At 42.3% G+C, this 26,452-nt stretch overlaps 1 protein-coding gene across 3 annotated transcripts in view; it reads left to right on the top strand.

Annotated features, from left to right (window-relative positions):
• Positions 1 to 26,452, top strand: part of zfpm2a (zinc finger protein, FOG family member 2a) — a 950,399-nt gene that overhangs the window by 334,420 nt on the left and 589,527 nt on the right. For 2 of the 3 annotated variants that reach the window (XM_043688413.2, XM_043688412.2), the window contains exon 3: positions 8,800 to 8,889. The exons of the other annotated variant lie outside the window; for it this stretch is intronic. In XM_043688413.2, coding sequence (XP_043544348.2) covers positions 8,800 to 8,889 — 90 coding nt within the window. The remainder of the gene's footprint in view (positions 1 to 8,799; positions 8,890 to 26,452) is intronic. 3 annotated transcript variants of the gene reach the window in all.

Genomic DNA, 26,452 nt, shown 5'->3' with positions numbered 1-26,452 from the left:
AGACTTGCTCCTTGCATGAGAGAAAGATTAGTTATCATGTATTTGAAACAGAATGCTGACATTAAGATAACAGCATTCAACTAATGGTTCAATTAGTCAGAGGGAAATGGGTCTGGGTGGGCTACTCTTCGGAGGGTTGGTGTGGACTGGTTGGGCCGAAGGGCCTGTTTCCACACTGTAGGGAATCTAATCTAATCTAATCAAACACCAAGAAGGCCTCAAATAAACGCACTGCTCTTTATTAGATCACTCGACTGAGTATTTACTTATTGATTGAAATAAAAATGATCCTGGTATAATATATGATGAAGAGACTTAATCTTGGAAACATTACAGATTTATTTTAATTTGTTCTATTTTAATAGAATAATGTAAGTGTAGTGTATCTTGAAGTGATATCTTTTACACCGGTGTTTTTTTGATGCACGGTTCATTCAGAAGCAAATTTTTCAATGGTATTTTCGTATTTGCAGTCATTCGGTCCTCAAGTAGAAAGGCAATATCATGGAGCATTGACAAAGGCAGGTTTGCTTGGACAACATATCTAAACTGCAACATTAAAATCCCTGTAGTGTCTGTGATAATTTTAATTGTACCTTAAGCCCTAATGTACCAATGCTGTATTTCTGTCTTTAATTAATGCAGAGGTGTCATAGAATTACGACTGACCTTCATCTCCCAGAAACTATTCTTCCTCTTCCTCCCATCAAAAACCGAAAAGGTAGAGCAGATAATTGTAAAAACAAATAAAACTCCCCAAAGGGAATGATCTCCATAATTCTGTTCAGGTTCCTGCATGCCAAGTGACCATGAACTGACCGCTATAATATCACAATAGGCTGAATGGCAATGGGTGCATTTGATCATATTCAGTCCATTGCATTATGTCACTTGCTCACATAATCTTTGATATAGTGAAAGTTGTTAACATCTTTTGTATATGTTTTGATCATACACTGGTTAATCCCAGTGGCGCTGGTGCAGCGTATGGAAAGCTTGTGGCGGCACAGTGGCACAGTGGTTAGCACTGCTGCCTCACAGCACCAGGGCCTTGGGTTCAATTCCAGCCTCAGACATCTGTCTGTGTGGAGTTTGCGCATTCTCCCATGTCTGCATGAGTTTTCTCAGGGTGCTCTGGTTTCCTCCCACATCCAAAGATGTGCAGGTCAGGTGAATTGGCCATGCTGAATTGCTCATAGCGTTAGGTGCATTAGTTGGAGGGAAATGGGTCTGGCTAGGTTACTCTTTAGAGGGTCAATGTGGACATGTTGGGCCAAATGGCCAGTTTCCATGCTGTAGGGAATCTAATCTAATACAGTAAGTGTATTTATGGCTAGCTTGTAATGGGTCTGATGCATAAAATCTTAGGACCATGATCATTATCATTATACCACATTACCATTGTCATTATATCACATTAAATGTGGCTGGATCTGGTAAAAAAAACTGCACAGTAAATGACCTGCTTCACTAGGTCCAAAGCAGACCCTCTGCAAAAATACACTAAACTGCAACCTACCTGCTCCACAGTGTCCTAGGAAGGACCACATAACTGAAAGCAGTCACAATCCACTCCACCAGACCACTCAAATGTATGAAACCTGCGAGGAAGCGGGGTACGCGTGCTGACGTGTTAGTAAGACTGAGACTTTTCGGTTTCAAAACTCTCTTTCCCCCCTCCCCCCTTTCCGAGCTTACTCCCTAGCAAATGTAGGAGAACAAAATGGACAAACTCAGATCACGGTTCAGCTTCCACATGAACTGTGGGACTGCTGCACACTTTGCTTCACAGAACCCTGGTACAATACATCCATTCCCGACTGCGCACTTCAGGCTGATGGTTTTCCTATCAATCATATTGACTTCAAAGCATCCTCGGGTAAGACAAAGAGTGGAGGGGTTTGCTTTTTAATCAACAAATTGTGGTGCACGGACATTGTAACTCTGGGCAACCATTGCTCCCCAAACCCCGAATCCCTCATCATCAATGCTGCCCCTCCTATCTACCACGGGAAATTACCGCTGCTATACTAGCTGCTGTGTACATACTGTCACAAGCAAAGATTGAGGAAGCTCTGGATGTGCTGTTCTCCACCACTAACACCCTGGAGACGGAACACCCAGGTGCTCTGTTTATTAAATCAAGCCAGTCTAAGGAAGGTGTTACCCAAGTACTACCAGAACTTTACCTGCCCCACTAGGGGCTCGAACATTTTAGACCACTGCTACACCACTGTGAAAGATGTCCATCGCTCCATCCTCCGCCCTCATTTCGGGTACTCTGGCCACAATGCCATGTTTCTTCTCCTGGCTTACAGGCAAACGCTCATGCAGGAGACTCGCGGATGCAGGTCCAGTGTTGGTCGGTGGAGGCAGAGGATCAAATCCGGTGCTGTCTGGAATCAGCTGATTGGTCCATGTTCAAACAGTATGTAGGTACTTTGGACGAGTATGCCACCACCATCACAAACTTTATCAGCAAGAGTATGGAGGACTGCATACTGAGGAAGTCAATCTGGATATTCCCCAACAGGAAACCCTGGATGAATCAGGATATACAGAACCTACTAAAAACCAGGTGTGAGACCTTCAGATCAGGAGACCCACTCAAATATAAGGAATTCAAGTATGACCTTCGTAGAGCCATTAAGACAGTCAAGGATCAATACCGATCCAGACAAATACCTGGCGACTATGGCAAGGACTGAATGATATCACAGGTTCTAAAAAGAAACAGTGCAAGATAGCAGACGATGATCGCTTTGAGCAGAATTTTGGCGGTGAAGTAATACCTATTCCGACAAGTCCTGACAAACCTATCCCAACAGTCACTGCATCAGAGGTCAGATCAGTTTTCCTTCGTGTGAATCCGAGGAAAATGATGGGACCAGACATGGTACCCGGCCATGTACTCAGAGCATGTGCAGATCAACTGGCAGAGGTCTTCTCGGACATCTTCAACCTATCCCTGCAGCAGGTCACTGTCCCTGCCTGTTTCAAGAGGGCCACCATCATCCCTGTGCCTAAGAAGGCTCATGAAGCATGTCCCAATGACTACCGCCCATTGGCCATAACTTCTGCGGTCATGAAATGCTTTGAAAGGCTGGTCATGGCATTAATCAACTCCAGTGTCCCCACTACACTTGACCCACACCAATTTGCCTATCGGACCAACAGATCCACGTCAGGTGCCATATCACTTGCCATTCACTCCTCCCTAGAACATCTTGACACCAAGAACAGCTACATAAGAATCCTAATCATTGACTGCAGTTCAGCCTTCAATACTATTATCCCCTCGAGACTGATTATTCAACTTAGTGGTCTTGAACTAAGCCCCACTCTCTGCAATTGGATCCTCAATTTCCTGACCCACAGGCCTCAATCAGTGAAGACTGGGGACAATATTTCATGCTCACTAGCACTCGACATTGCCCCCCCCCTCTCCCCCCCGCCCCAGGAGTGCGTAATCAGCCTCCTACTGTACTCACTCTGTACCCTTGACTGCATCGCCAAATACCAGACTAATGCCATTTACAAGTTCGCTGATGACACCACCATAGTCAGTTGCATCTCAGATGACGATGAAACAGACTACTGACGGGAGATGGAAGACCTGGAAAAATGGGGCACTGAGAACAAACTAGCTCTCAATGCCTGCAAAACCAAGGAACTTGTTATTGACTTTTGGCAGGATGTTACGCATGCCCCCCTGCACATTAACAGCACAGAGGTGAAACAAGTGGATAGTATCAAGCTCCTGGGAGTAGTCATCGATAATAAGCTTTCCTGGACTCCTCATGTGGGTGCATTGGTTACAAAGGCCCAAAAACGTCTCTTCTTCCTCAGGCAGCTCAGAAAATGTGGCATGACATGAATATCGTTGCCACCTTTTATAAGTGCGCTATCGAGAGCATTTTGTCTGGATGTATGACTACCTGTACCTGTACTGTACCATTCAAGATCGGAGATGGTTACAGAGAGTGGTGAACTCGGCCCGGACAATCACAAAGGCCAACCTCCCATCTATAGAATCCATCTACCAGACCCGCTGTCAAGGAAGGGCTGCCAGCATTCTCAACGATTCAAGCCACCCTAGCAATGTTTTTCTACAACCTCTACCATCAACGAAAAAGTACAGAAGCCAGAACACATGCACCAACCAGTTTTGGAACAGTTTCTACCCTAGTGTTGTTAGAATACTGAATGGACTCACAAACCCTTAGCATTTGCCTGTACCTGTGTTTTTTGATTTTACTGCGGTTTACCTACTGTTAACTTATCTATGCTATTTTACTATGTGATCTGCCTGTATTGCTTGCAAAACAAAGCTTTTCACTGTGCCTCAGCAGGATATTTTCCTGTAGGAGATTGCAGAGGTCCAGACAGCCAATCAGCTAAGCCTGAGGATCTGTAGGTATATTGTTTCCATTTGCTTTCTGGTGTACACTTGACATACAGCAGGACGGCTTCCATTCTTTGCTTTGCCTGGACAAAGTAAAGTTAGTGGATATGATGTGTTTGGATTCCTCGAAAGCTTTTGACAAGGTGTCACACAGAAGGCTGTTGAATTGATTTAGGTTTTAGACATAAATTTAAGTTTTATTGTCATGTATACTCAAGTACAGAGTACAGCAAAAAGTGTACAATGTTACCACACATGGTGCCATTTAGATGCAATGTACCTAGGTACAAAATCTCCTTTCTTTTTCTACTTCTATAACTAAGCTTAAGAAGTTTAGCACCACAGTTTTCTTAGTTTAAAAGTGAAAAATAATTTTAAAATGTCAAACATTACAGTACTTTCTTCAGCCATAGGCCTGCTAATGTTCAAGACTGGACTTTGTTCCAGAGGGCTCGCTCTCCCCTGCTCTGGGCATGGTTTTACCCATGCTGGGCTAAGACACGTCCATGCTCACTAACCACCTTCACCGCCAACTGCTGGTACTGACCTCCATTGAGCACAACAAGCTACGTTACCACTCTCAAGGCTTTGGCCCTGACAGCCACTTCACCGCTGACCATGACTGCTGCCATTCTTTGCGACTCACTACCATTGCGCCATTTTTTTCCACCACCACCTTATTGCTGCTGCTGCTGTCACTGCTGACCACTGCCTCGCTGCAACCGACTATCAGTCATCATCATTCCTCACAGTCCCTATCCTTTACTTCTGGTCATCATCTGGGCTCACACTGGACCTCAGCTGCTGCCGTGTTAGCCATCTCACTGCAGAGTCCTGCTCTGGTGCCACTTCAAACATAAGATAATACAGTGTTAAGGGCAAGATGCTGCTATGGATAAATGATTGGCTGACTGACAGAAGGAAGTCCGTATGGATAAAGGGGTCTTCTTCAGAATCGCAGCTGGAGACTAATTGAATTCTGCAGGGGTCCAAGTTTGAACTACAACTTATCACATTATACATTAGCGATCTGGATGAAGGAACTGACAGCATTGTTTGTGAAGTTTACAGGTGACACAAAAATAGGTGGAGGGACAGGGACAGGTAGTGTTGAGGAGGCAAGAAGGCTGCAGAAAGGCTTAGACAGGTAAGGAGAATAGGCAAAGAAGTGGCGCATGGAATACAATGTTATTCAACTGGTCAGAAGAATAGAGGTGTAGTCTATTTACTAAATGGGGAAAGGCTTTGGAAATCTGAAGCACAAAGGGAAATGCGAGTCCTAGTTTAGGATTCTCTTAAGGTTAACATGCAAGTTCAGTTGGCAGTGGGGAAGGCATATTCATTTCAAGTGGATTAGAAACAAGAACATATTACTGATGCTGTATAAGGTTCTGGTCAGATTGCATTTGGAATATTGTGAGCAATGTATGGGCAATGTTGGGTCCCGTATGTAAGGAAGAGATGTGCTGACATTGGAAGGAATCCAGAGGAGGTTTACAAGATCGATCCTGGGGATGAAAGGCTTATCATATGAGGAGCGGTTAAGGATACTGGGTCTATATTCAATGAAGTTTAAAAAAAAAAGAACACTGAGAAATCTGGACACAGTGGACATGGAGGAGATGTTTCAACCCATAGGAGAGACGAGGACCCGGGACACAGCCTCAGAGTGAAGGCACAACCTTTCAGAACTGAGATGAGGAGGAATTTCTTCAGCTAGAGCGTAGTTGTCTGCGGAATCATTTCTGCAGAGGGCTATGGAGGCTAGGTATTTGAAGGCATTTAGGACAAAGCTAGATAGGTTCTTGATTGGTAAGGGGAATCAAAGGTGATGTGGAGGAGGCAGGGAATGATGGTTGAAAAACATATCAGCCATTATCGAATGGCAGAGCACATTCAATAGGCTGAATGGCCTCATTCTGCTTCTATATCTTATACTCTTATGATCTGCCAAGTATAGTGCTACTGAATTTAATATGAATATTGTCTACGAAACTCAGAAGGTCAAGTACACAGTGGTTCACCTTACAGCTTTTGCAATGACACTGATTGAGTGTGAGGGCTAACAACTCATTGTGATCTTTGGAAGATGGAATCTCATGTCCTTACCAAATGGTTATAGTGACAAAATGGGACTAATAACCAAAATGTAACTTTGAAGATTTAACATACAGAAACAATTTGATCCAGAGCAATTTTATGGCATTTGGAAACAGATATTAAATATGGGATAAGTAGCACTCACTAAGTTACTGGTTCATATTAGTTTGATAACGTAAGTGGCAGTCTCGATGCTTATAGTAGCTTCCAAGCTCTGGAGTATAAATTAGTACTGAACATAAGTTCCCATTAACAGTTTGTCAAGTGTCCAGTCCTCCATTTCAAATGAGAAGGTGAGATTTGCACATACCATCTATACATACCATTAGTATTCATCAAGTAAAAGTTATTCATCTACTAGAGCAGAGATTAATTATAAGCATCATCATACTGAAGGGCAACTCTCAGAAATACTTAAGTGATCGGATGTGAACTTATGACCATGATTTTAAGTGGTTTGATGCTTATTGAGGGCATTTCCACACAGGAAACGAGGACTAAAAACACCATAACAATAATTTATTGAAACTATTGCAGTACTTTCAGCAGATCTACCTCACTTAACATACTTATTCCAGGAAAGCACAATCTCCAAAAAAATCATTTGAGTTCTTCTACTTAGCAGCAGGCGAGAGTATTGCTCTGATTTCCAATTCTGGCAGTGTTTTACATCCTACCATCCAAAGCTGCAAATGTTCTGATAAACCGGGAGTGGGCCACAAATGATTGTATGCACTCTTTTTGGGGTTGATTGAGGTTTTTTAATTAATGGAATGTGGGTATTGCTGACAAGGGCAGGAGTTATTTTCTCTTCCAAACTGCCCTTTTGATCAATGGTAGTGGTTTTTATTGAAATGTAGTGAAATTTTAGAATGCTGTTAAGAGACAACCATTTTGTTGTGGGCCTGAAAACATATGATAGGCTTGATTGGGTTAAGATAGAATATTCCTGTCTTAAAGTGAATCATCCAGATGGGGTTTTTACTGTAAACCAGTAGCTTCATGATTGCTATTATTGATTTCTTCAATTAACTCAATCTACTGTGTGTTTCAGAATCATTAGTTCAGGCCTCTGGAAACTAGTCCAGTAACACAACCACAACACCCCCATACCTGCTAATAATAAGCACTATTGAGGTTGTTGCAACTTTCACCTCTAACGAAAAATTAGACTAAAAGCTCGCATTTACCAATTGACATTCGTTTTATTGTAAATCAATTTCAAACTCTTCCTTGTCCTACCATCTAAACTCATGTAAAAACAATCAGAAATTAGCAGCAAAATTACAAGATAATGGATTCTTCTAACAATAATCACCAGTTAAAGTTAACTTTTCAAATTTTATTTTCCTCTTTATGTGAATATTTGGTGCATTGATCAAAAATGAATTAATTTATTGACTAATTACAGGTTTGACTTCTTGCTATCTATATTCAATTTCTGCCCATTAGGGGGCAATTAGAACCCAAATGCAAGGAAAATAAAAGTATGCAGGTGAATAAGCACCTCAAAGACTTGATTACCAGTTGCTCTATCTAACTACACCATAAATGATATAGATGAGAATCTGGTGGAGATGATAATCAGGCTTGTGGATGATTGACTGGATGGTTGCCCATAAGGAAGAAGATCTAAGGTTGTCGCAGGACATACTGGAGCCATACATAACATTGTTTGGGCTACAGCTGGAATACTGTGCACAGTCTAGTCACCACAGTAGAGGAAGGATGTGATTGCATGAGAGGGGATGCAGGGGAGATTCACCTCTGGGCTGGGGCATTTCAACTCTGAAGATAGGCTGGATATGCTCAGGTTGTTTTCTTCGGAGAAGAGAAGGCTGAAGGGAGACCTGAGAGAGGTGTATAAAATTATTAGTGGCATTGATAAGGGGGATAAAATCAGTTATTCCCTTTAGTTGAAAAATCAATGACAAAGGGCATAATTATAAGGTGAAGAGCAGGAGGCTTGGGGTTGGTAGGGTTGAGGAAAACATTTTCTACCCAGAGGCTGGTGGGAGTCTGAAATACATTACCTGCAAGGTAGTGAAGTCAGGAAACCTTGAAACCTTTAAAACGTACTTGGATGAGCACTTAAAATTTCATTACATTAAAGGTGCTAGAAATTAGGATGAGTATAGATATAGATTAGTTTTGTCATTGCAGACAAAATGGGCCAAAAGGCCTCTTCTATTATATGGTTCTTTAGTTGTACAGCTTTTAGTCCTTTTTTCTGGAGAGGAAGCTTTCACTATGAACCTATAGATGCCAACTGTGAACGTTGTTTTGTTTTTTAGGTGATGAAGATGGCGTTAGGGAAACAGCACAGTCAGATGGAGAAAAGCCAGGGCGTTCTAATTTGGAACATGAAGACTGGAATGGGCCAGGTATTACCTCAACATTCCACCATCTGTTTTTATTTCTGTTTGCTGTTGTTCTGAATGAAACTTTGGGGGATGATCTGATCGTTATTTGTATCCATTTGTATCGAGGAAAGAAAAGATTGTATTGAAATTTGTTTTTGATCATTGTAATAATATGTAGCAGACATAGGAGGTCACATAACATGCTATGTTTGTACTTTAAGTGCTATTGTAAGAACAGAGGTGCCCTCATTTGAGGAGGGGAACTGTATTTTTGTCAACATAATTACCAACAGGGTAAAAATAGATGTCTGAGTCTGAGCAAGCCTGCAAAGGCTCTCTGTACATGAAAGAAAATCGGTCTTTTTTTTCTTTAAACTGCACCTTAATGATTCAACCCAACTTCTAACATTTACGTCAATTTGATCCTAATGTTTTTGGGGCCCCATCAAGAAAGAACCCACATTGGACCTGCTCAAAATTGTCAGTCAACAAATATGGCCAAGAATGTTTGCACACATCAGAGAACCTTGGAAAGTTTATAGGCATCAGGAAGAGTGGTTCAAGGATTGTGACTTTGGGATTACTGATCCCTGAACTGTAGTGATTTTAATGAGGTCAGTCAGGTGAAAATCATAGAAAACTCGTTTCCTGATTGGAGCTGTTAATCTGGTCCAATCAGGGAGCCCTGGCTGATAGATATAAATAGGAATGTCAGAGATTCTGTTCACTCTGAGAACTGGCTCTGAGGAAGCTGAATCAATGTTAAGGACTTTCTATGTATAAATAAAGGGTGACTTTGTGATGGGATATGTTCTCTGTGGAGTTATTCCAGGAGCAATGAGAATGGTACTGAAGAAATTCAATCACAACAGTTGTCTTTGAGTTTAAATAAACATTTCTGGCATCATGTTGTTAGTTGGGAAGTTTGATTTGCTCGATTCTGCCATCAAAGACTCAGCCCAGTATGTGAAAAGAATGCATTATTTTTTCCAGGCAAATTACAATGAGTAATTCTCCTGATAGCTTGTGCGGACCTGCAGATTTTTCAGTTATTAGGAGCTTAACTTTCCCAGAGGCAACAGATACTAAAACCTTTAAGGGGTCGACACCTTTAGTTCAGGAATATTATGACTCTAAGCCTCCTATAATTCTGAGATGTTATTGCTTTACTTGGCAATTCAAGAACCAGAGGAATCTATGTCAGGATCTTTGGTGAGATTAAAATGACTGGCAGAGGCATATAACTTTGGTTTAACCCTTAGTGAAATGCTGAGAGACTGTTTGGTATGTGAGATTAACAATATAACCATGCAAAGCACCTACTAGATGAAGCCCAACTGGACATCAAGCAGGCACTACAACTAGCTTTATCATTGGGAAATCCACAAGAGGAGCATATGAGTTCAAGGGCATTCCAATAGAAGTGGATTCCCTCACCAGTCTGACTCAGCTTGGGAACATCAACTGAGGGAAGGCAAATACATAGCCTCACTAAGGAGATATCCTTAATGGAGGGACTATAGGTCAGCCCACAGCCAAGCATTGCCCAAGCGGTTAAAATTTTCTTCAGGATCCAGGCTGGCAAGCCACTGCAAGTATGAGGACTCAAGACAGCAAAAGAGTTCCACTAAACCTAAATAGTAAACTCATAGGACTGTATCCAGGATAGTGCACACCCTGGAAAATCCGCTTACATCTGGAACAATTAAATTACTTAGCAAAATCCAAATCAGAGCCAATCAAAATAAATTTCTAATTCAATGGTCATCCAGTCCCACTTAAATACTTAGAAGGTTTCCAGGAAGGACAAGGGACTATCCAAGGAACCAAGGCAATCTTGCATGTTGAGGAGAAAGTGAGGACTGCAGATGCTGGAGATCAGAGCTGAAAATGTGTTGCTGGAAAAGCGCAGCACGTCAGACAGCATCCAAAAAGCAGGCGAATTGACGTTTCGGGCATGAGCCTGATTCCTGAAGAAGGGCTCATGCCCGAAACGTCGATTCTCCTGCTCCTTGGATGCTGCCTGACCTGCTCCAATCTTGCATGTTGACCAGGAAGCAATTCAATGATTCTGCAAGGCCCACCATTTGCCAAAAGTAGAAGCAGATATCAGAAGGCTGGAAAGCAAAGGAATCATTAAACCAGTCCAGTTTGTGGAAAGGGCAGCACCGATCGTACCGATTGTGAAACCTAACAGGTCAGTTCGCCTTTGTGGGAATTTAAACAAACAATAAACTGCTTTTCACAGCTGGATAAATAGCCAAACCCTCACATTGTGGATTTATACAAAAGTTGTCAGGGGGAGGTGTCCTTCACAAGCTGGACATGAACCATGCGTGCTTGCGATTGCGGTTAACTGAGGTTTGCCAGAAGTATGCTACAATTAATAACCATAAGAGTTTGTGCCAATATACAAGATTACCATCTTGGGTATTTTCAACCTGTGCAATTTTTCAGGAGGTGATGGAGAATATTTTACAAGGTCTATCCCAGGTCACCATTCATCTATAAGACAATCCGATCACAGGGAAGACCAATAAGGTGCACTTACAGAACTTGGACATAGTCCTTAGACATTTCTCTGAGGTGGGAACATGCCTTATGAGGGAAAAATGTGTGACCTAAGTGACCTAACTAGGCTACAGAGTGGACAAGACCAGGTTACACTTGTTGGAAAATGAAGTAAGGATAATTAAAGGTACCCTGACTTCCTGCAATAGAGCTTAGACCTTAGTTTGGGTTGGTGAACTACAGGGTATTACGGAAATTTCATACATAACCTGGCCTCTATCCTGGCAACGTTGCATCAATTCTTAAAAAAGGTCAACCTTGAAAGTGGTCATGGAGCCATGGCATAGGTTTCAGTGAAGTGAAGAAACAGCAATGATCCTTTCAGGCGTTGGCACTCTGATCGCAAGCAAATTCTGGTATTGACAAGAGATGCCTCCCCATATGGCATCAAGGTAGTATTAGTTGGAGATTTGCAATGGAGAGCAAATGCCCAAAAGTGTTTGCATCTAGGAATTTGACTCATGCAGAATGTAAATACGCCCTGAAAGAAGGAAGGTTTGGCAGTCATATTTGCAGTCAAGAAGTTCCGCTATTATGTTTATGGATCTAAATTTATAATAAAAACAGATGAAAACTCCCTTTTAGGTCTACTTAAAGAGGACAAGGCAGTGAGCCCATATCTTCAGGCCGAATTCAGCAGTGAGCTCTGTTACTAAGTGGAACACTTGCAGGCCAAGTAGCAAATGCAGGTGCATTGAACCGCCTCCCATTGGCAGATCCACCCTGCCAGTGGTACTGCCACTGGAAAAGTTTGTAACGGTTTTTAATTATCTGGACATACTTCCAATCATAACTGATAATATCAGACATTTATCACGGCAAGATCCCTTCCTGCCAAAACTAAAACAGCTGGTAGTGACTGGGGAAACCAAGCCTGTCACAACCAGAACTGAAATGTTTTTGGACTTGGAGAAGCCAGATCACATTGAAAAATGGCAAATCATTATGGGGAGCAAGAGTGATTGTCCCAAGTGAAAGTCACTGCCATATGCTGTCTGAACTCCATCACAGTCTTCCAAATTTTTCAAAATGAAGTTGTTGGTGAGAAGTTATGTCTGGTGCCCAGATTTGGATGGGACAGTGCCAGATTGGCAGTAAGGACAAAAATTACTGCCAGCAGCTCCTCCACATTAATGGTAATGGCCAGGTAAACCCTGGACTCGAGTACATGTTGACTGTGCAGGTTCCTTAATCAGCTCAATGTTCTTAGTCATTGTGGATGCTCACTCACAGTGGCTGGACATGCATAGAGTGAATTTGTCATAAGCTGGAAAGTTGATAGAATAACTGCACGCATCTTTTGCAAAACCTTTGGACTCCCAGAAGTGTTGACCACAGGTGACAGGGAATTTGAGTATTTCCTAAAGTCAAATGATATTCATCATATCAGGATAATTCCATACTGTTATTCATCCAATGGTCTGGCAGAAACAACAGTCCAAACTTTGAAGGTTTAAAGCCACAGCCTATAGATTCACTGGATACCAAACTGGCCTGGTTTCTATTTGATTAAAGGACCACCCCTCTTGCAACTACTGGGATAGCTCCAGCTCAGTTACTGATAGGAGAAGACTCCGCTCCAAGTTAAATCTGATCTTGCTGGACCTGGCGGGGAGGGTGAATTGACATCAGGAACACCAGTCCTGGACACAAGACCGTGCTAAACAGACAGACTGTTTACATCAGGGGACAAAGTGGACCATATGAAAGTTGCAAGATGCAGGAACAAAATGTGCCTGGCTGCTTGATTGCCTTTCCAACTGTTTCACAACCCATGGGTTGTCTCTGTTCATCAAGTGTTGAAGATACCTTAAAATCTGAGATGGCCAAGGTAGATGTCGCCACTGTGACACCTTTGCTGCTTGCAGAGAAGAATGAATTTCTTCTGAGAGGATGTGGGCTCAAGAGACGAACTACAGTGTGTTACATGCTGCCTGTATCAGAGACAGGATTGGAGGAAAATGAGCTGCTAAAACACCCCAGGAAGAGCTACAAAAAAAGTACTGGCCTACTTCTTCAGACTGAATGGGGATGGAATAGTGATTGTAGTGAGGTCAGCCAGGTGTACCTCTTGTATATGTGTTCCCTGTTTGGATTGTTAATTTGTTTCAGTCAGGGAGCCCAAGCTGACTGATATAAACAGGAGTGTTAGAGATTCTGTTCACCCTGACAACTAGTTTTGTGGAAGCTGAATCAGTGTCAATGACTTTCCACATGTAAATAAAGGGTGACTTGATAATGAGGTACTGGCATTTATGCAATTATTTCATGAACCATGACTGGACATTCCAAAAATAGTGGTCTAAGTTGCCTGTCCTAGAGAAGATGTTGGCCTTTCACTCCATGTTGCAACTAAAGAACATTTTGGTTGATTGATTACAAATGTAATCAGTAAAATATAATATTACACTCTCCACCCCCAAGACTTGGGTGTTCAAGCTCCCCTAAAAATAGACTCTACTGTTAGTTTTTGTCAAGGCCCGGGCACAAGAAGTCTCAATGGAGAGGCTCCCTCCCCTGGCCTCAATCCTTCCTCTATTATTGATTCCCTTCCCAGAACATACAGGTCACTTTGTTTTAAGGCCAGGGTATTGCTTATAAAGATCTTGACTGAGCATATGACTGTCATTGAACCCCCAACAATAAAGTTAAAGAAGGAATTTGTTAGAACTATTGAGCAATTTTCAGAGTCTGGTGAAAATTTTAAAAAATCTAGAATTGTTAGAATTATACAGCATTACAATAGGAGGTTGGATAAAGTATAACTAAAATATTACAAAATACCTTGCTGTGAATTTTCACTACAATTTCATGGTGAAAATGGTTAACGGGTCTAGAAATTTGAAGTCTGTCTCTGAACCCAGGACATACTATTTTCATGGACTGAATTAGAAACATATATATTTTTTGCAGAAGTAAATGCTGATAGAAATCAACAGCTGCCTCCACTGCTGTGTGAGTTTGGTGACCAAGATGTTTGAAGAATGAAGTGCATAGATTACACCTGAAAGGAGTAGACTTGAACAGTGCACTTGTTTGATACTCTGGCTACTCTAAAGTACAGGCCATGTGCTCTTTTGATATATTCCAGTACACGTTTGGAAGAGGTCAGGTGTCCTTTGGGATTGCTAGAAGTTCACATAAATGTGCATGGAAAGTGCATAAATTCACAGAACTCTGTAGTTCATTAGAGCTGTCAAAAAAATTTGTCAGTAGTGTAAGAGGAGTTGTCAACAGCAGCTTTCAATGGAACTGTCAAAATAAGTCCTGCTCTTTAAATTTTTGAAAAGATGTTTGTGTGTTCATAAGAAGAAAATCAGTGTTTGTTGTTTCAATTTAGTGTCATAAACCTCTACTACTGAATTAATGTTGATGATTCATTTCATAACTAGTGACTTGATTTGATTTATTGTATGCACACGTGCCTAAGTACAGTGAAAAACTCTGTCTTGTGAGCAGTACAGGTAAATCAAAGCAAACGAGAACATGCAGATCATCGGGTGCTTAGACAGAGTGAGACATACAGATTACAGCTACACAGGAGGTGCACAAAGCAAGATTAACATCAGCAAGGTCAACGTTATTTGAAGTTAAAGAGCCATTCAGCAGTCTACTAATAGCAGGGGAATAAACTATTCTTGAACCTATTGGTGCATGTGTTCAAGCCTCTGTATCTTCTGCCTGACAGAAGAGGTTGTAAGGGAACACTACTGAGGTGGGAGGGGTCTTTGATGATTATGGCAAACTTTCTGCAGCAATGAGCAGTGTAAATGGAGCCCATGGATAAGAGGTTGGCTTCCGTGATGGTTTGGGCTGTGCACACAATTTTCTGTAGTTTTTTTATGGTCATGGGCAGAGAAATTGTCATACTAGACTGTTATGCACCCAGTTGGATGCTTTCTATGTTAACATCTGTAAAAGTTTGTGAGAGTTCTTGTGGACATGCCAAACTTCCTAAGCAGTCTGAGGACGAAGAGGCATTATTGTGCCTTCTTCACTGTCACATCTACGTGGAAGGTCCAGGACCGATTGTTGGTTATTGTCACTCTTAGGAACTTGACACTCTCAACCCTCTCCACTTCATCTCTGTTCATGTAGATGAGGGTGTGTCCCCCTCCTTTCTTCGTGAGGTCAATGATCAGTTCTTTTGTTTTGCTGACATTGGGAGAGAGATTGTTATCATTACATTACGATACCAAGCATTCTATCTCCTTCCTATATTCTGACTAGTTGTTTGATATCCATCTTACCACATTGTCAGCAAACTTACAGAGGGCATTCATTTAGAATTTGGCCTCAGTCATTAGTGTACAGGGAGTACAGTAGGGGTCTGAATATGCATCCTTGTGCCAGTGTTGAGGGTTATTGAGGAGGAGGTGCAGTTGCCTATCTTCACTGATTGCAATCTGTGGGTCAGGAAGCTGAGGATCCAGTTGCAGAGGATGGACATGAGACCTAAGTCTTGGAGTTTTGAGATAAGTCTGGAAGGGATTATGGTGTTGAAGGCAGAGGTGTAGACAAGAGTAGAAGTCTGACATAGGTATCCTTGTTATCCAGGTGTTCCAGGGATGAGTATAGGGCTAGAGGAATGATGTCCACTGTGGAGCTGTTTTGCCAGTAGGCAAATTGCAGGGATTGAGGCAGGCTGGGAGTCTAGAGTTGATCTGATCCATGACCAGCCTCTCGAAGCATTTCATGATTATGGAGGTCAGTGGCACTGGGTGGTAGTAATTTAGGCAGATTGCATGTATTTTCTTTGATCTGTTATCACTTGATTTGCTTGCAACTCAGTTTGCTGGACAACTTCACGGTGGCTATAGATTCTTTCAATTGAGATCATAAATTCCAATACTTGTTCTATGAAAGAATTCTTTTGAAATTTATTTTCATTTATTTATTCACAGAATGTGAAGGTGTTGGCTCGGTCAGCACTTATTATCCATTCTTAATTACTCTGAGAAATTGGTGTTTTGTCACCTTCTGAACAACTACAGTCCATGGATGTAGGCACACACACAGTGCCTTTTGGATAGAACTTCCAAGATTTTGACCCAACAACAGTGAAGGAATACTGATCTCATTCCAATGCAAGAATGTATGAGACTTAGAGAAATTGCCGGAGGAAACATCACAGAAGCGCTTCACAGGAGGCTCCCAAGCACTGAGGATGTCACCTAGACAGGGGACGAAATGTCTGCAACACAAATTCCCAGTTCGGTGAACAGAACCACAACAATGAGCACGCGAGCTACAAATCTTCTCACAAACTTTCTGGTAGTATGTTTGTAGGTTCGGAAGATGCTGCAAGAGGAAATCCCGTGACTTGCTGTAGGGCCAGTGGTACCAATACTGCTCCCAGACTCTGAGTGAGTTTCTGCCATTTGCTGTGGTTTCAAATCATTAAACTGAGGGGATGAACTGGCTCTCTTTTGTTTCCCACCTTTGGTTGATCACAACATGGATAATTGAGAAAAAAAAGAATCCCTTCCCTTTGTGGATACCTTTCTCCAAGACCCAAATGGACTTGTTTTGAAGGAATTAATGACTGCATTGGCACCACCTCATGCTCTCACGAGGAATTGAAGAGTTCATCAATTTCACCAATACATTCCACTCCGACCTTAAGTTCACCTGGACCATCTCGGACACCTCCCTCCCCTTTCTGGACCTTTCCATCTCCATTAACTGTGACTGACACAACACGGACATCTTCTACAAACCCAATGATTACCACAGCTACCTGGACTACACCTCCTCCCACCCTGCCTCCTGTAAAAATGCTATCCCTTATTCTCAATTCCTCTGCCTCCACCATATCTGCTTCCAGGAGGATAATTCCACCATAGAACACACCAGATGGCCTCCTCCTTCAAAGACCACAATTTCCCCTCCAGTGTGGTCGATGATGCCCTCCAGCACATCTCCTCCACTTCCCGCACCTCTGCCCTCGAGCCCCACCCCTCTAACCACAAAAAGGACAGTATCATTCTCCGCCATTACTGATACCTACAAATGGACCCCACCACCAGAGATGCGATGGTCTAGCTCTAGGGTCATCCATCGTGTTTTCAATGATTTGGATGTTTGGCAGGAGTACACTGAGGAGGGGAGCCTTGAAACCCTGCAGTTTCAGTCTCACCTGAAGTCCAGTGCATCTCCCATGTTTCCTGGATAGGTGGCTGCAACTAGTCGATCCTGTGAGGGAAGTCTGTTGCTCTGGAAGGTGTGTGTGTACTCCTGATGTGGTCCTGAGCATTCTGGGGGTCTGTTCAATTTGGACAGGCCTTCTTGATGTTAGGTCACTGGGTCAGGTCTTGCGCCTATGCTGGTCAGGCCTTGGTTCTGCTACTAAGTGGAAGGCCTCTGATCCTTTTAGATTGGCCTCTGGCATCATTGCGGGGTCAGTAACCAGGTCACATCAGTCAGAGTATCTTCAAACATAAAAGTAAATTGAAGAGAACATTGTTACTATTTCTGATAGACTTAGAATTGAGGTTTAGAAGAACAGAAGGATTGTAAGATATGTAAAAATAAGATCTTCTATAGACAGCTGGCAAAGATTTGCCACTCTTCAGCACCATCTTGAAATCCTGAGTGGAGTCCTGTTGGTCAATCAATCAAGAATACTTTTAATGTTCTCAAGTTGTAATGCTGAAGTAATACCTAAACATAGTAAATTATAACAGAATGTGCAAAATGGTATGATGAATTGTGTACACAATTTCAAATCTGCATGCAAGAAAAATTGCCAAACATCCAATATTTGAGAAGAGCTTTGTAAAAATAGAGCTATTTTCTGGTCTGCCAAACTTTCAGCCACACACGCCACTAGCTGAGTCATGCTTCAGTAGCTTGAGTTAACTGTTTGAGATCCACACAAATTCAATGTGACCTATTTAGTTTCAAAACTGGAACCATGTCTGAAAAACAATTTGTTGATGAGGTAGTTATTTTGTGTAACATTGATTTGATTTCTTCATCAACTTCTGTAAAAGTGAGTGAGGATTTTTCCTTGAGGTGAACAGCCTAATATGATGGAATAAGCTCTTTCCAGCTTCCCAGGATTTCAAAGTAGTTGTGGAAATTTTGTTCAGAGTGATGTTGCTTTGTCTTCTGCTGTCAATTCCTCTACCTCATGTGTGAGTTGTAAATTTGTACTAGGTCTTCTCCTTCAAAGTGAATAATCTTGATTTTCTCGATCATATACAAATTTCCTGTAATCTTCCCTGGTTTATGCTGAAGTGTAGCTGTTACTCCTCCCTTGGCTTTGTGTTGTATGCCTTCTGGACCATGAAGTTGTATAGCTGATGTCTGGAGGAAGTCTTGCCTTCGATTTTGTGTCAGAAAGACCTAAAGCTCTTAATTCCAGCGCGTAATTTGAGGTTTAATTATCTATCATTCCTGTAAATTCTTTCAGAAATGATAATTAAGTATCTTTTACATCTTTTATTAATGCTACTAGCTTTAAAGGGTTTCTCTTTTAATTGAGGCGGGCAACTTTGAAACTGCCCTCCTTTTACGGAAATGGCATTCTACGTTTTTGGCAGGACAGTGTTTGCGCCAATGTCATCTTTTCCTGCCACAGTGAGAACACAGTGACATATATTAAGCCATCCTTGTTCTTTCCTTGCTATTGAGTAGATGCGTCCACTCCAATGACCCACAAACTGCACTGTATCATTTTTCTCCACAAGGTTACCTTGTTGCCTTGGTACTTTGTCTGTCTGTGGAGCCATTTCTGCCACTTCTCAGCCAACTTCATACATTTTCAAAGCACATACGTCAGGACATATTTTAATTATTTTATTTATTTTAGCTGCACTAATGTAACTTTTACTCATTACTTACTTATGACAAATGACAATTAATTTTGAAATAAACATAATTGTTTAATAAGTCTCAAGACTCATATTAATGGCAATGAAATCGAGCAGGCAAATGTGGCCATCATAAAGAGCCCTTCACCATAGCTGCAGCATTGTCTGCTGATAGTTGGTTTCCCCACAGACAGACATCTCCTGGTGTATGATTGCATATGTCACCGATGCACAACACTAATGTATTAAAAATTGTAATCACATAAGTCATGGCATCAAAGCAAGAGAGCAGACGTGATGCATCCTTCCTATAAGATGTCTAGGAACGAATTTCCCCTCCTCCATATAAATAAAGAATATGAGATTTTTGTCTAAAGTTTCTTTGATTTAATTAATGAATTGTAGGATGGATTCACAGTCTGGGCACTAGAACACTGTGGATTCACTGATAAATGAGATACAGTATCACATCACAGTCTGGACATTGAAACACACTGAATTCATTGGTTAATGAGATACCTATGAGAACACAGTCTGGGCACAGAGACACAGTCTGTGATTCACTGTTTCATTGAATATAGAACAGTACAGCACAGTACAGGCCCTTCAGCCTACGATGTTGTGCCGAGCATTTATCTTAATCTAAAAGCAACTAACCTACACACCTCTCAATTTACTGCTGTCCATATGCTTGTTCACCAATTGTTTAAATGTCCCTAACGTCTCTGACTCTACTACAGCTGCTGGCAGTGCATTTCATGCTCTGCATAAAGAACCAACCTCCAACATGTCTCCTATACAGTCCTCCAATCACCTTAAAATTATGACCCCGTGTGTCAGCCATTTCTGACCTGGGAAAAGTCTCTGGCTATCTACTCTACCTATGCCTGTCATTACTTTTTACACCTCTATCAAGTCACCTCTCTTCTTTCTTCTCTTCAGTGTTAAAAGCCCTAGCTCACCCAACCTCTCTTCATAAGACAACTCCTCCAATCCAGGCAGCATCCTGGTAAATCTCCTCTGCATCTTGTTTAATACATCTACATCCTACCTATAATGAGATGACCAAAACTGGACACAATATTCCAAGTGTGGTCTAACCAGGATTTTATAGAGCTGCAGCAAAGCCTTGCAGCTGTTAAACTCAATTCCCCTGTTAATGAAAGCCAAAACACCATACGCCTTCTTAACAACCTTACCAACTTGGGTGGCAACTTTGAGGGATCTATGTACGTGGACCCCAAGATCCCACTGTTCTTTCACACTGAACGCAGGGCTAAGAATCCTGTCTTTAGCCCTGCATTCAGCATTCAAATTCAACCATTCAAAATGAATCATTTCGCATTTATCCAGGTTGAACTCGATGAGATACAGTAAGGAAACATATACTGGATACTGGAACACAGTCTATGGATTCATGGTAATAAGCCTGTGATTCACTGGTTAGTTAGTTGCAGTTGGGTATAACTGTCTCATCACTGGAACACAGATATTGCTTCACTGAATAATGAGAATGCAGTAAGGGAATGCAGGTTGGGCACAGAAATAAACTTTGTGATTCAATATTTAATGAGGTGAAGTACAGGATCACAGTGTAGGACCTGAAGATCTTGTGGATTCACTGGTTAATGAGATAAAGTATGGGATAAGATATAGAAGCAGAATGAAGCCATTTAGCCCAACAGGTCTGCTCTACCATTGGATCATGACTGATATGTTTCTCAAATCTATTCTCCTTCCTTTTCCCCCTTGCTTTTACTAATCAAGACCTACGTATCTCTATTTTAAAGACATACAGTGACTTGGAGTCCACAGCCTTCCATAGTAATGCATTCCACAGATTTGTTAGGTCACAGATGGAATACACAGTTCAGGTCGCCACACTCACCAGAAGCACTGGAGAAGGTGCACAGGAGATTCACCAGGATGTTCCCTCAGATGAAAAGCCTCAATCATTAGGAGAGACTAGATAGGCAGGTTTTGTTTTGCTTGGGGCAGAGGAGGCTGAGAGAGAATTGGTTGAGATTACTAAATTGGGAGAGGTACAAGCAGAGTAGATTATGAGAATTTCTTCCCCGTGACATATGTGTCGAAGACCAGAGGGCATAAGTTTAAGGTAGGGAGTAAATGATTGAAAGGAGATCTGAGAAATAATTTTTTTTCACCCAGAGGATGATCAACAAATAAAAGTGCAATGTGAGAGAATGATGGAGGCAGATACTCTTACAACATTTAAGAAGCATCTGGATGCGTACTTAAAATGCCATGTCGTAGTAGGCTATGGACCAAAGGTAGGTATATGAGATTAGTGTAGTTTAGTTTTTGTTGGTCAGTACAGATACGGTGGGCCAAAGGGCCTGCTTCTATGCTGTATGACTTTATGACTCTGAGATTCACCATCCACTGCCGAAGGAAATTCCTTCTCATCTCAGTTTTAACAGGTTGTCCTTTCATCCTGAGGCTGTGGCCTCCGGTCCTGCTCGTCTCTCCTGCCAATCGACTCCCCATCCACTCTACCCAGTCCTCTCAGTATTCTGTAAGTTTTAATCAGATAACCCCCTTATCCTTTGAAACTCCAGAGTATAGGCCCAGAATCATCAACCACTTCACAAATGACAAATCTTTCATACCCAGGATCATTCTTGTGAACCTCCTCTGGGTAAGGTCTAAGGCCAACACATCCTTCCTTACATATGGCGCACATCACTGCTCTCAATATTCCAAATGCAAGCTGACCAGAGCTTGATACAGCCTCAGCAATACCTCCATGCTCTTGTATTCTGGCCCTCTTAAAATAAATGTTAATATTGCATTTGTCTTTCTAACAGGCAACTGAACTTAAGAGAATCCTAACCTAGGACTCCCAAGTCCCTTTGTGCTTCAGATTTCTGAAGCCTTTTCTCCATTTAGAAAATAGTCCATCCCTCTATTCTTCCGACTAAAGTGCATTACTTTACACTTTTCCACATGGAATTCCATCTGCCACTTCTTTCCCCACCCTCCAAACCTGTCCGAATCCTTTTTCAGTCTCCCCACTTCCTCAACAGTACTTATCCTTCCACCCATTTTTGTGTCATCTGAAAATTTAGCAACAATGCCCTCAGTAACTTCATCTGGATCGTTAATGTATAATGTGAATAATTGTGGTCCCATCACAGACCCCTTATTGAACTCCAATAGTCACTGGCTGCCATTCTGGAAAAGATCCCTTTATCCCTACCCTCTGACTTGCAGTCAGCCAATCCGCTATCTGTGGAAGTACCTTATCCCTAACGTCATGGGCTCTTATCTTATGTCGCAGACTCCTGTGTAGCAGCTTGTCAAAGGCCTTCTGGAACTTTAAATAGATCACATATTTAGGCTTTCCTTTGTTGGCTTGCTTGTTATCTCCTCAGAGAATTCTAATAGATTTGTCAGGCATGAAGTTGTGCTGACTCAGCCCTATTTTACCATGCACTTCCAACTACACCACAATCTCACTCTTAATAATAAACTCTAAAATCTCACCAACATCTGAGGTCAGGCCAACCGACCAATATATTCCCAACTTCTGTTTCTCCTCCATTCTTAAATAGGCATGCTATTTTAACCATTTTCCAGTCCTCTGACACCCTGAGTGACTTCTGAAAGATCACCACCAATGCATTGACAATCTCCTTAGCAATCTTCTTTAGAACCTCGGGGTGTAGTCCATCTGGTCTGGATGACATATCCACCTTCAGACATCGCCAGCACCTTCTCCTTGGCAATGACCACTACATTCCCCTCTACCCCTTCACTCTCTTGAAGTTCTGGAATGCTCCTGGTATAATCCACTATGAAGACCAATGGAAAGTACTATTCAACTCCTCTGCCATTTTTCCCTCCAATGTAACAGAATTGTAATTCCAACCTCATTTTCCAGTGGTCTAATGCCCACTCTGACATCCTTCTTACCTTTTAGCTATCTAAAAAAACTCTTGCAATCTTCCTTTATATTACTAGCTGCCTTACCTCCACACACACGGATGAAAAAAACCACCATTTCGACTGGGACAACACATCTATCTGGGACAGGCTAAGCAAAGACATGCCAGAGAATTCCTAGAGACTTGGCACTCCAACAACGCCATAAACAAACACGTGGATCTCGATACCATCTATCAACCGATCAGAAAATGAACAGGAAATGACATCACCACAAACCCCAGGAACCCCATCCAGGACAAACATATAAATAGAAAGCAGGAGACAATAGCTTCGCTTCACTTGGAGGTTGCCACTGATGATGTTACCTAGCCAGGTAATGAAATGTCTGGATATCAAACCTACAGCTCAGGGAGCAAACTTACACCCTAAACCTCAACCTGAGCTACAAACCTTCACAAACCTTGCAGCTTACCTCCATATTTCATCTTTTAACCCGTTATTGCTTCTTTAGTTGCCACTGTTAATTTTAAAAGGCTTCCCAATCCCCTAAGTTCCCCTCAAATATTCACCGCATTGTATGCTTTTTATTTTGCTGTTATGCTGTCCCTGAATTCCTTTGTCTTCCTTGGGATGAATTTCTGCTGTGCCTCCCGATTTAGATTAGATTAGATTACTTACAGTGTGGAAACAGGCCCTTCGGCCAACAAGTCCACATTGACCCTCCAAAGCGCAACCCACCCATACCCACCCCTACATTTACCCCTGCACCTAACACTATGGGCAATTTAGGATGGCCAATTCACCTGACCTACACATTTTTGCACTGTGGGAGGAACCCGGAGCACCCGGAGGAAACCCACGCAGACACAGAGAGAATGTGCAAACTCCACACAGTCAGTCACCTGAGGCAGGAATTGAACCCAGGTCTCTGGTGCTGTGAGGCAGCAGTGCTAACCACTGTGCCACCGTGCTGCCCATTTCCCTCAGAAACCCCTGACATTGCTGCTCCACCATCTTCCCTGCTAGTCTTCCCTTCCAATTAGCTCCTCTCATATGTCTTTTAGTTATTTTTACTCAATTATAATTCTGTTACATCTAATTCCAGCTGTTTCCTCTCAAACGACAGGGTGAATTCTATCATATTAGGTGTTCCTTCACATTAATCTGCTGAATCAAGTCTGCTACATATCACATCACCAAAATGCCTGTTCCTTAGCTGGCTCTACCACAAGCTGCTTCAAAAACACATAGAACATAGAACAATACAGGCCCTTTGGCCCACGATGTTGTGCCAAACATTTGTCCTAGCTTAAGCACCCATCCATGTACCTATCCAATTGCCGCTTAAAGGTCACCAATGATCCTGACTCTGCCACTCCCACAGGCAGTGCATTCCATGCCCCCACCACTCTCTGGGTAAAGAACCTACCCCTGACATCCCCCCTATACCTTCTACCCTTCACCTTAAATTTATGTTCCTTCACATCTCACAGATATTTTACAAATTCCTTTCCTTGAGCCTACTAACGGCCTGATTTTTCCAGTCCACCTGCATATTGAAGTTCCCCATGATTTTTTTGTCATAATGCCTTTCTTTCATGGTTTTCTATCTTTTGATTTATTTTCTGCCCAAATTCTGACCACTGGTAACGGGCCTGTGCACAACTCACATCAGGATCATTTTTTCTTTGTAGTTCCTTAACTTTACCGACACAGATTCTACATCTTCTGACCCTATATTGCTTACTTTCCTCTTAACAAGTTAACGTTGCCCCTCTGTCCATCCACCTTTCCTTTCAATAGAGTGATTCCTTGGATATTTAGTTCCCAGCCCTAATCCTCTTGTGACCATGTCTCTGTTAGGCCTGTAATATTTCAATCATGCATTTAAGTACAGCACCCTCAGCCGTGTGTTGACTGTTCCCTTCTCATAGTTGACCCCTGATCTGTTTTGCCTGAAGTTAAATTCCTGACACTCTTTGTCCTGTTATGTGTTCTGGGATCTTTAACCTCTCCTGAGACCTGCCCAAACTTTAACAATTTTAATATCCTTGTGACCACCCTATTTAACCTGTCTGCTAGGATCCCAGTCACAGATTGTTTCAAAGGTAGAGTTCCTTCCTATCCCAATGCCAGTGACCCATGAAATGGAACCCCTCTTTCTCCCACCACTCCTTTAGCCACATGTTTACTTTCCTAATCATCTTATCGCTTTTCCAGTCTTTATGTAGCTCAGGTAATAATCTAGAGATTACAGCTTTTGAGGTCAGTTTTTTAAAGATTTTGCTCCTAATTCCTGATATAGCTGTTGTCTATGTTGCTGGTGCTAATACAGACCACAAAAACTGGAACCTTTTCAAGCTAACGCAAGGTGTCCTTCAGCTTGGCACGAAGTAGGCAATACATTCCAGACTCTCAGTCCTGCTCACAAAGTCCTGCTATCTGCCCCCCCTAATTATAGAATGCCCTACCGTATCACTGTTCTTTGTCCTCCTTCCACTTCAATGGCTTCCTGGACCATAGTACAGGGATCAATTTTCACACCCATAAAGGGGGAGTGGGGGTGGGGGTGGGGGTGTGGTAGAGGAATGCCAGTTGGTCATGGTCAAGAGCTGAGTGCTATAGTGCTACATTCAGGATTGCTCAACGTGTCTTACTTGTTATTGCCACTATCTTGTCCCTGACCATTGACCAAAATTGAAATATTTAAGAGGTCAAGTGTGACTGCCTGGAACATAGCAGCAAGATAACTTCCCCTCGGATGTTCTGCAGAGTCTGAAACTCAGATCCTTGCAGACATTGTCTATCTTAGATCTCCAGATCAAGTGGAAGATGGCTGGGGTGACTGAAACGGTGCAGTTTTGGAGAATGGGCCAAACCTGCACTATGTACAACAACAAAGAAAGTGCCTGATACCTGTGGACCAGGTTTTTCCCTGCAATGGAGAGGGAGCGGTGCTCCTAAAAGACCAGTTTCTGCTTCAGCTTGGCAATGTGCTCCTCCCAAGAATTATAGAGTCATAGAGTCAGAGAGATGTACAGCATGGAAACAGACCCTTCGGTCCAACCCGTCCATGCCGACAAGATATCCCAACCCAATCTAGTCCTACCTGCCAGCACCTGGCCCATATCCCTCCAAACCCTTCCTATTCATATACCCATCCAAATGCCTCTTAAATGTTGCAATTGTACCAGTCTCTACCACATTGTCTGGCAACTCATTTCATACACGAACCACCCTCTGCGTGAAAACGTTGCCCCTTAGGTTTCTTTTATATCTTTCCCCTC

The sequence above is a fragment of the Chiloscyllium plagiosum genome, unplaced genomic scaffold, assembly GCF_037043375.1.
Source record: "Chiloscyllium plagiosum isolate Xiang-an unplaced genomic scaffold, Cpla_swu_hap1 HiC_scaffold_4, whole genome shotgun sequence".
NCBI lineage: Eukaryota > Metazoa > Chordata > Chondrichthyes > Orectolobiformes > Hemiscylliidae > Chiloscyllium > Chiloscyllium plagiosum.
Note: the sequence above shows the minus strand (reverse complement) of the source record. Positions and strands in the feature narration are given on the sequence as shown.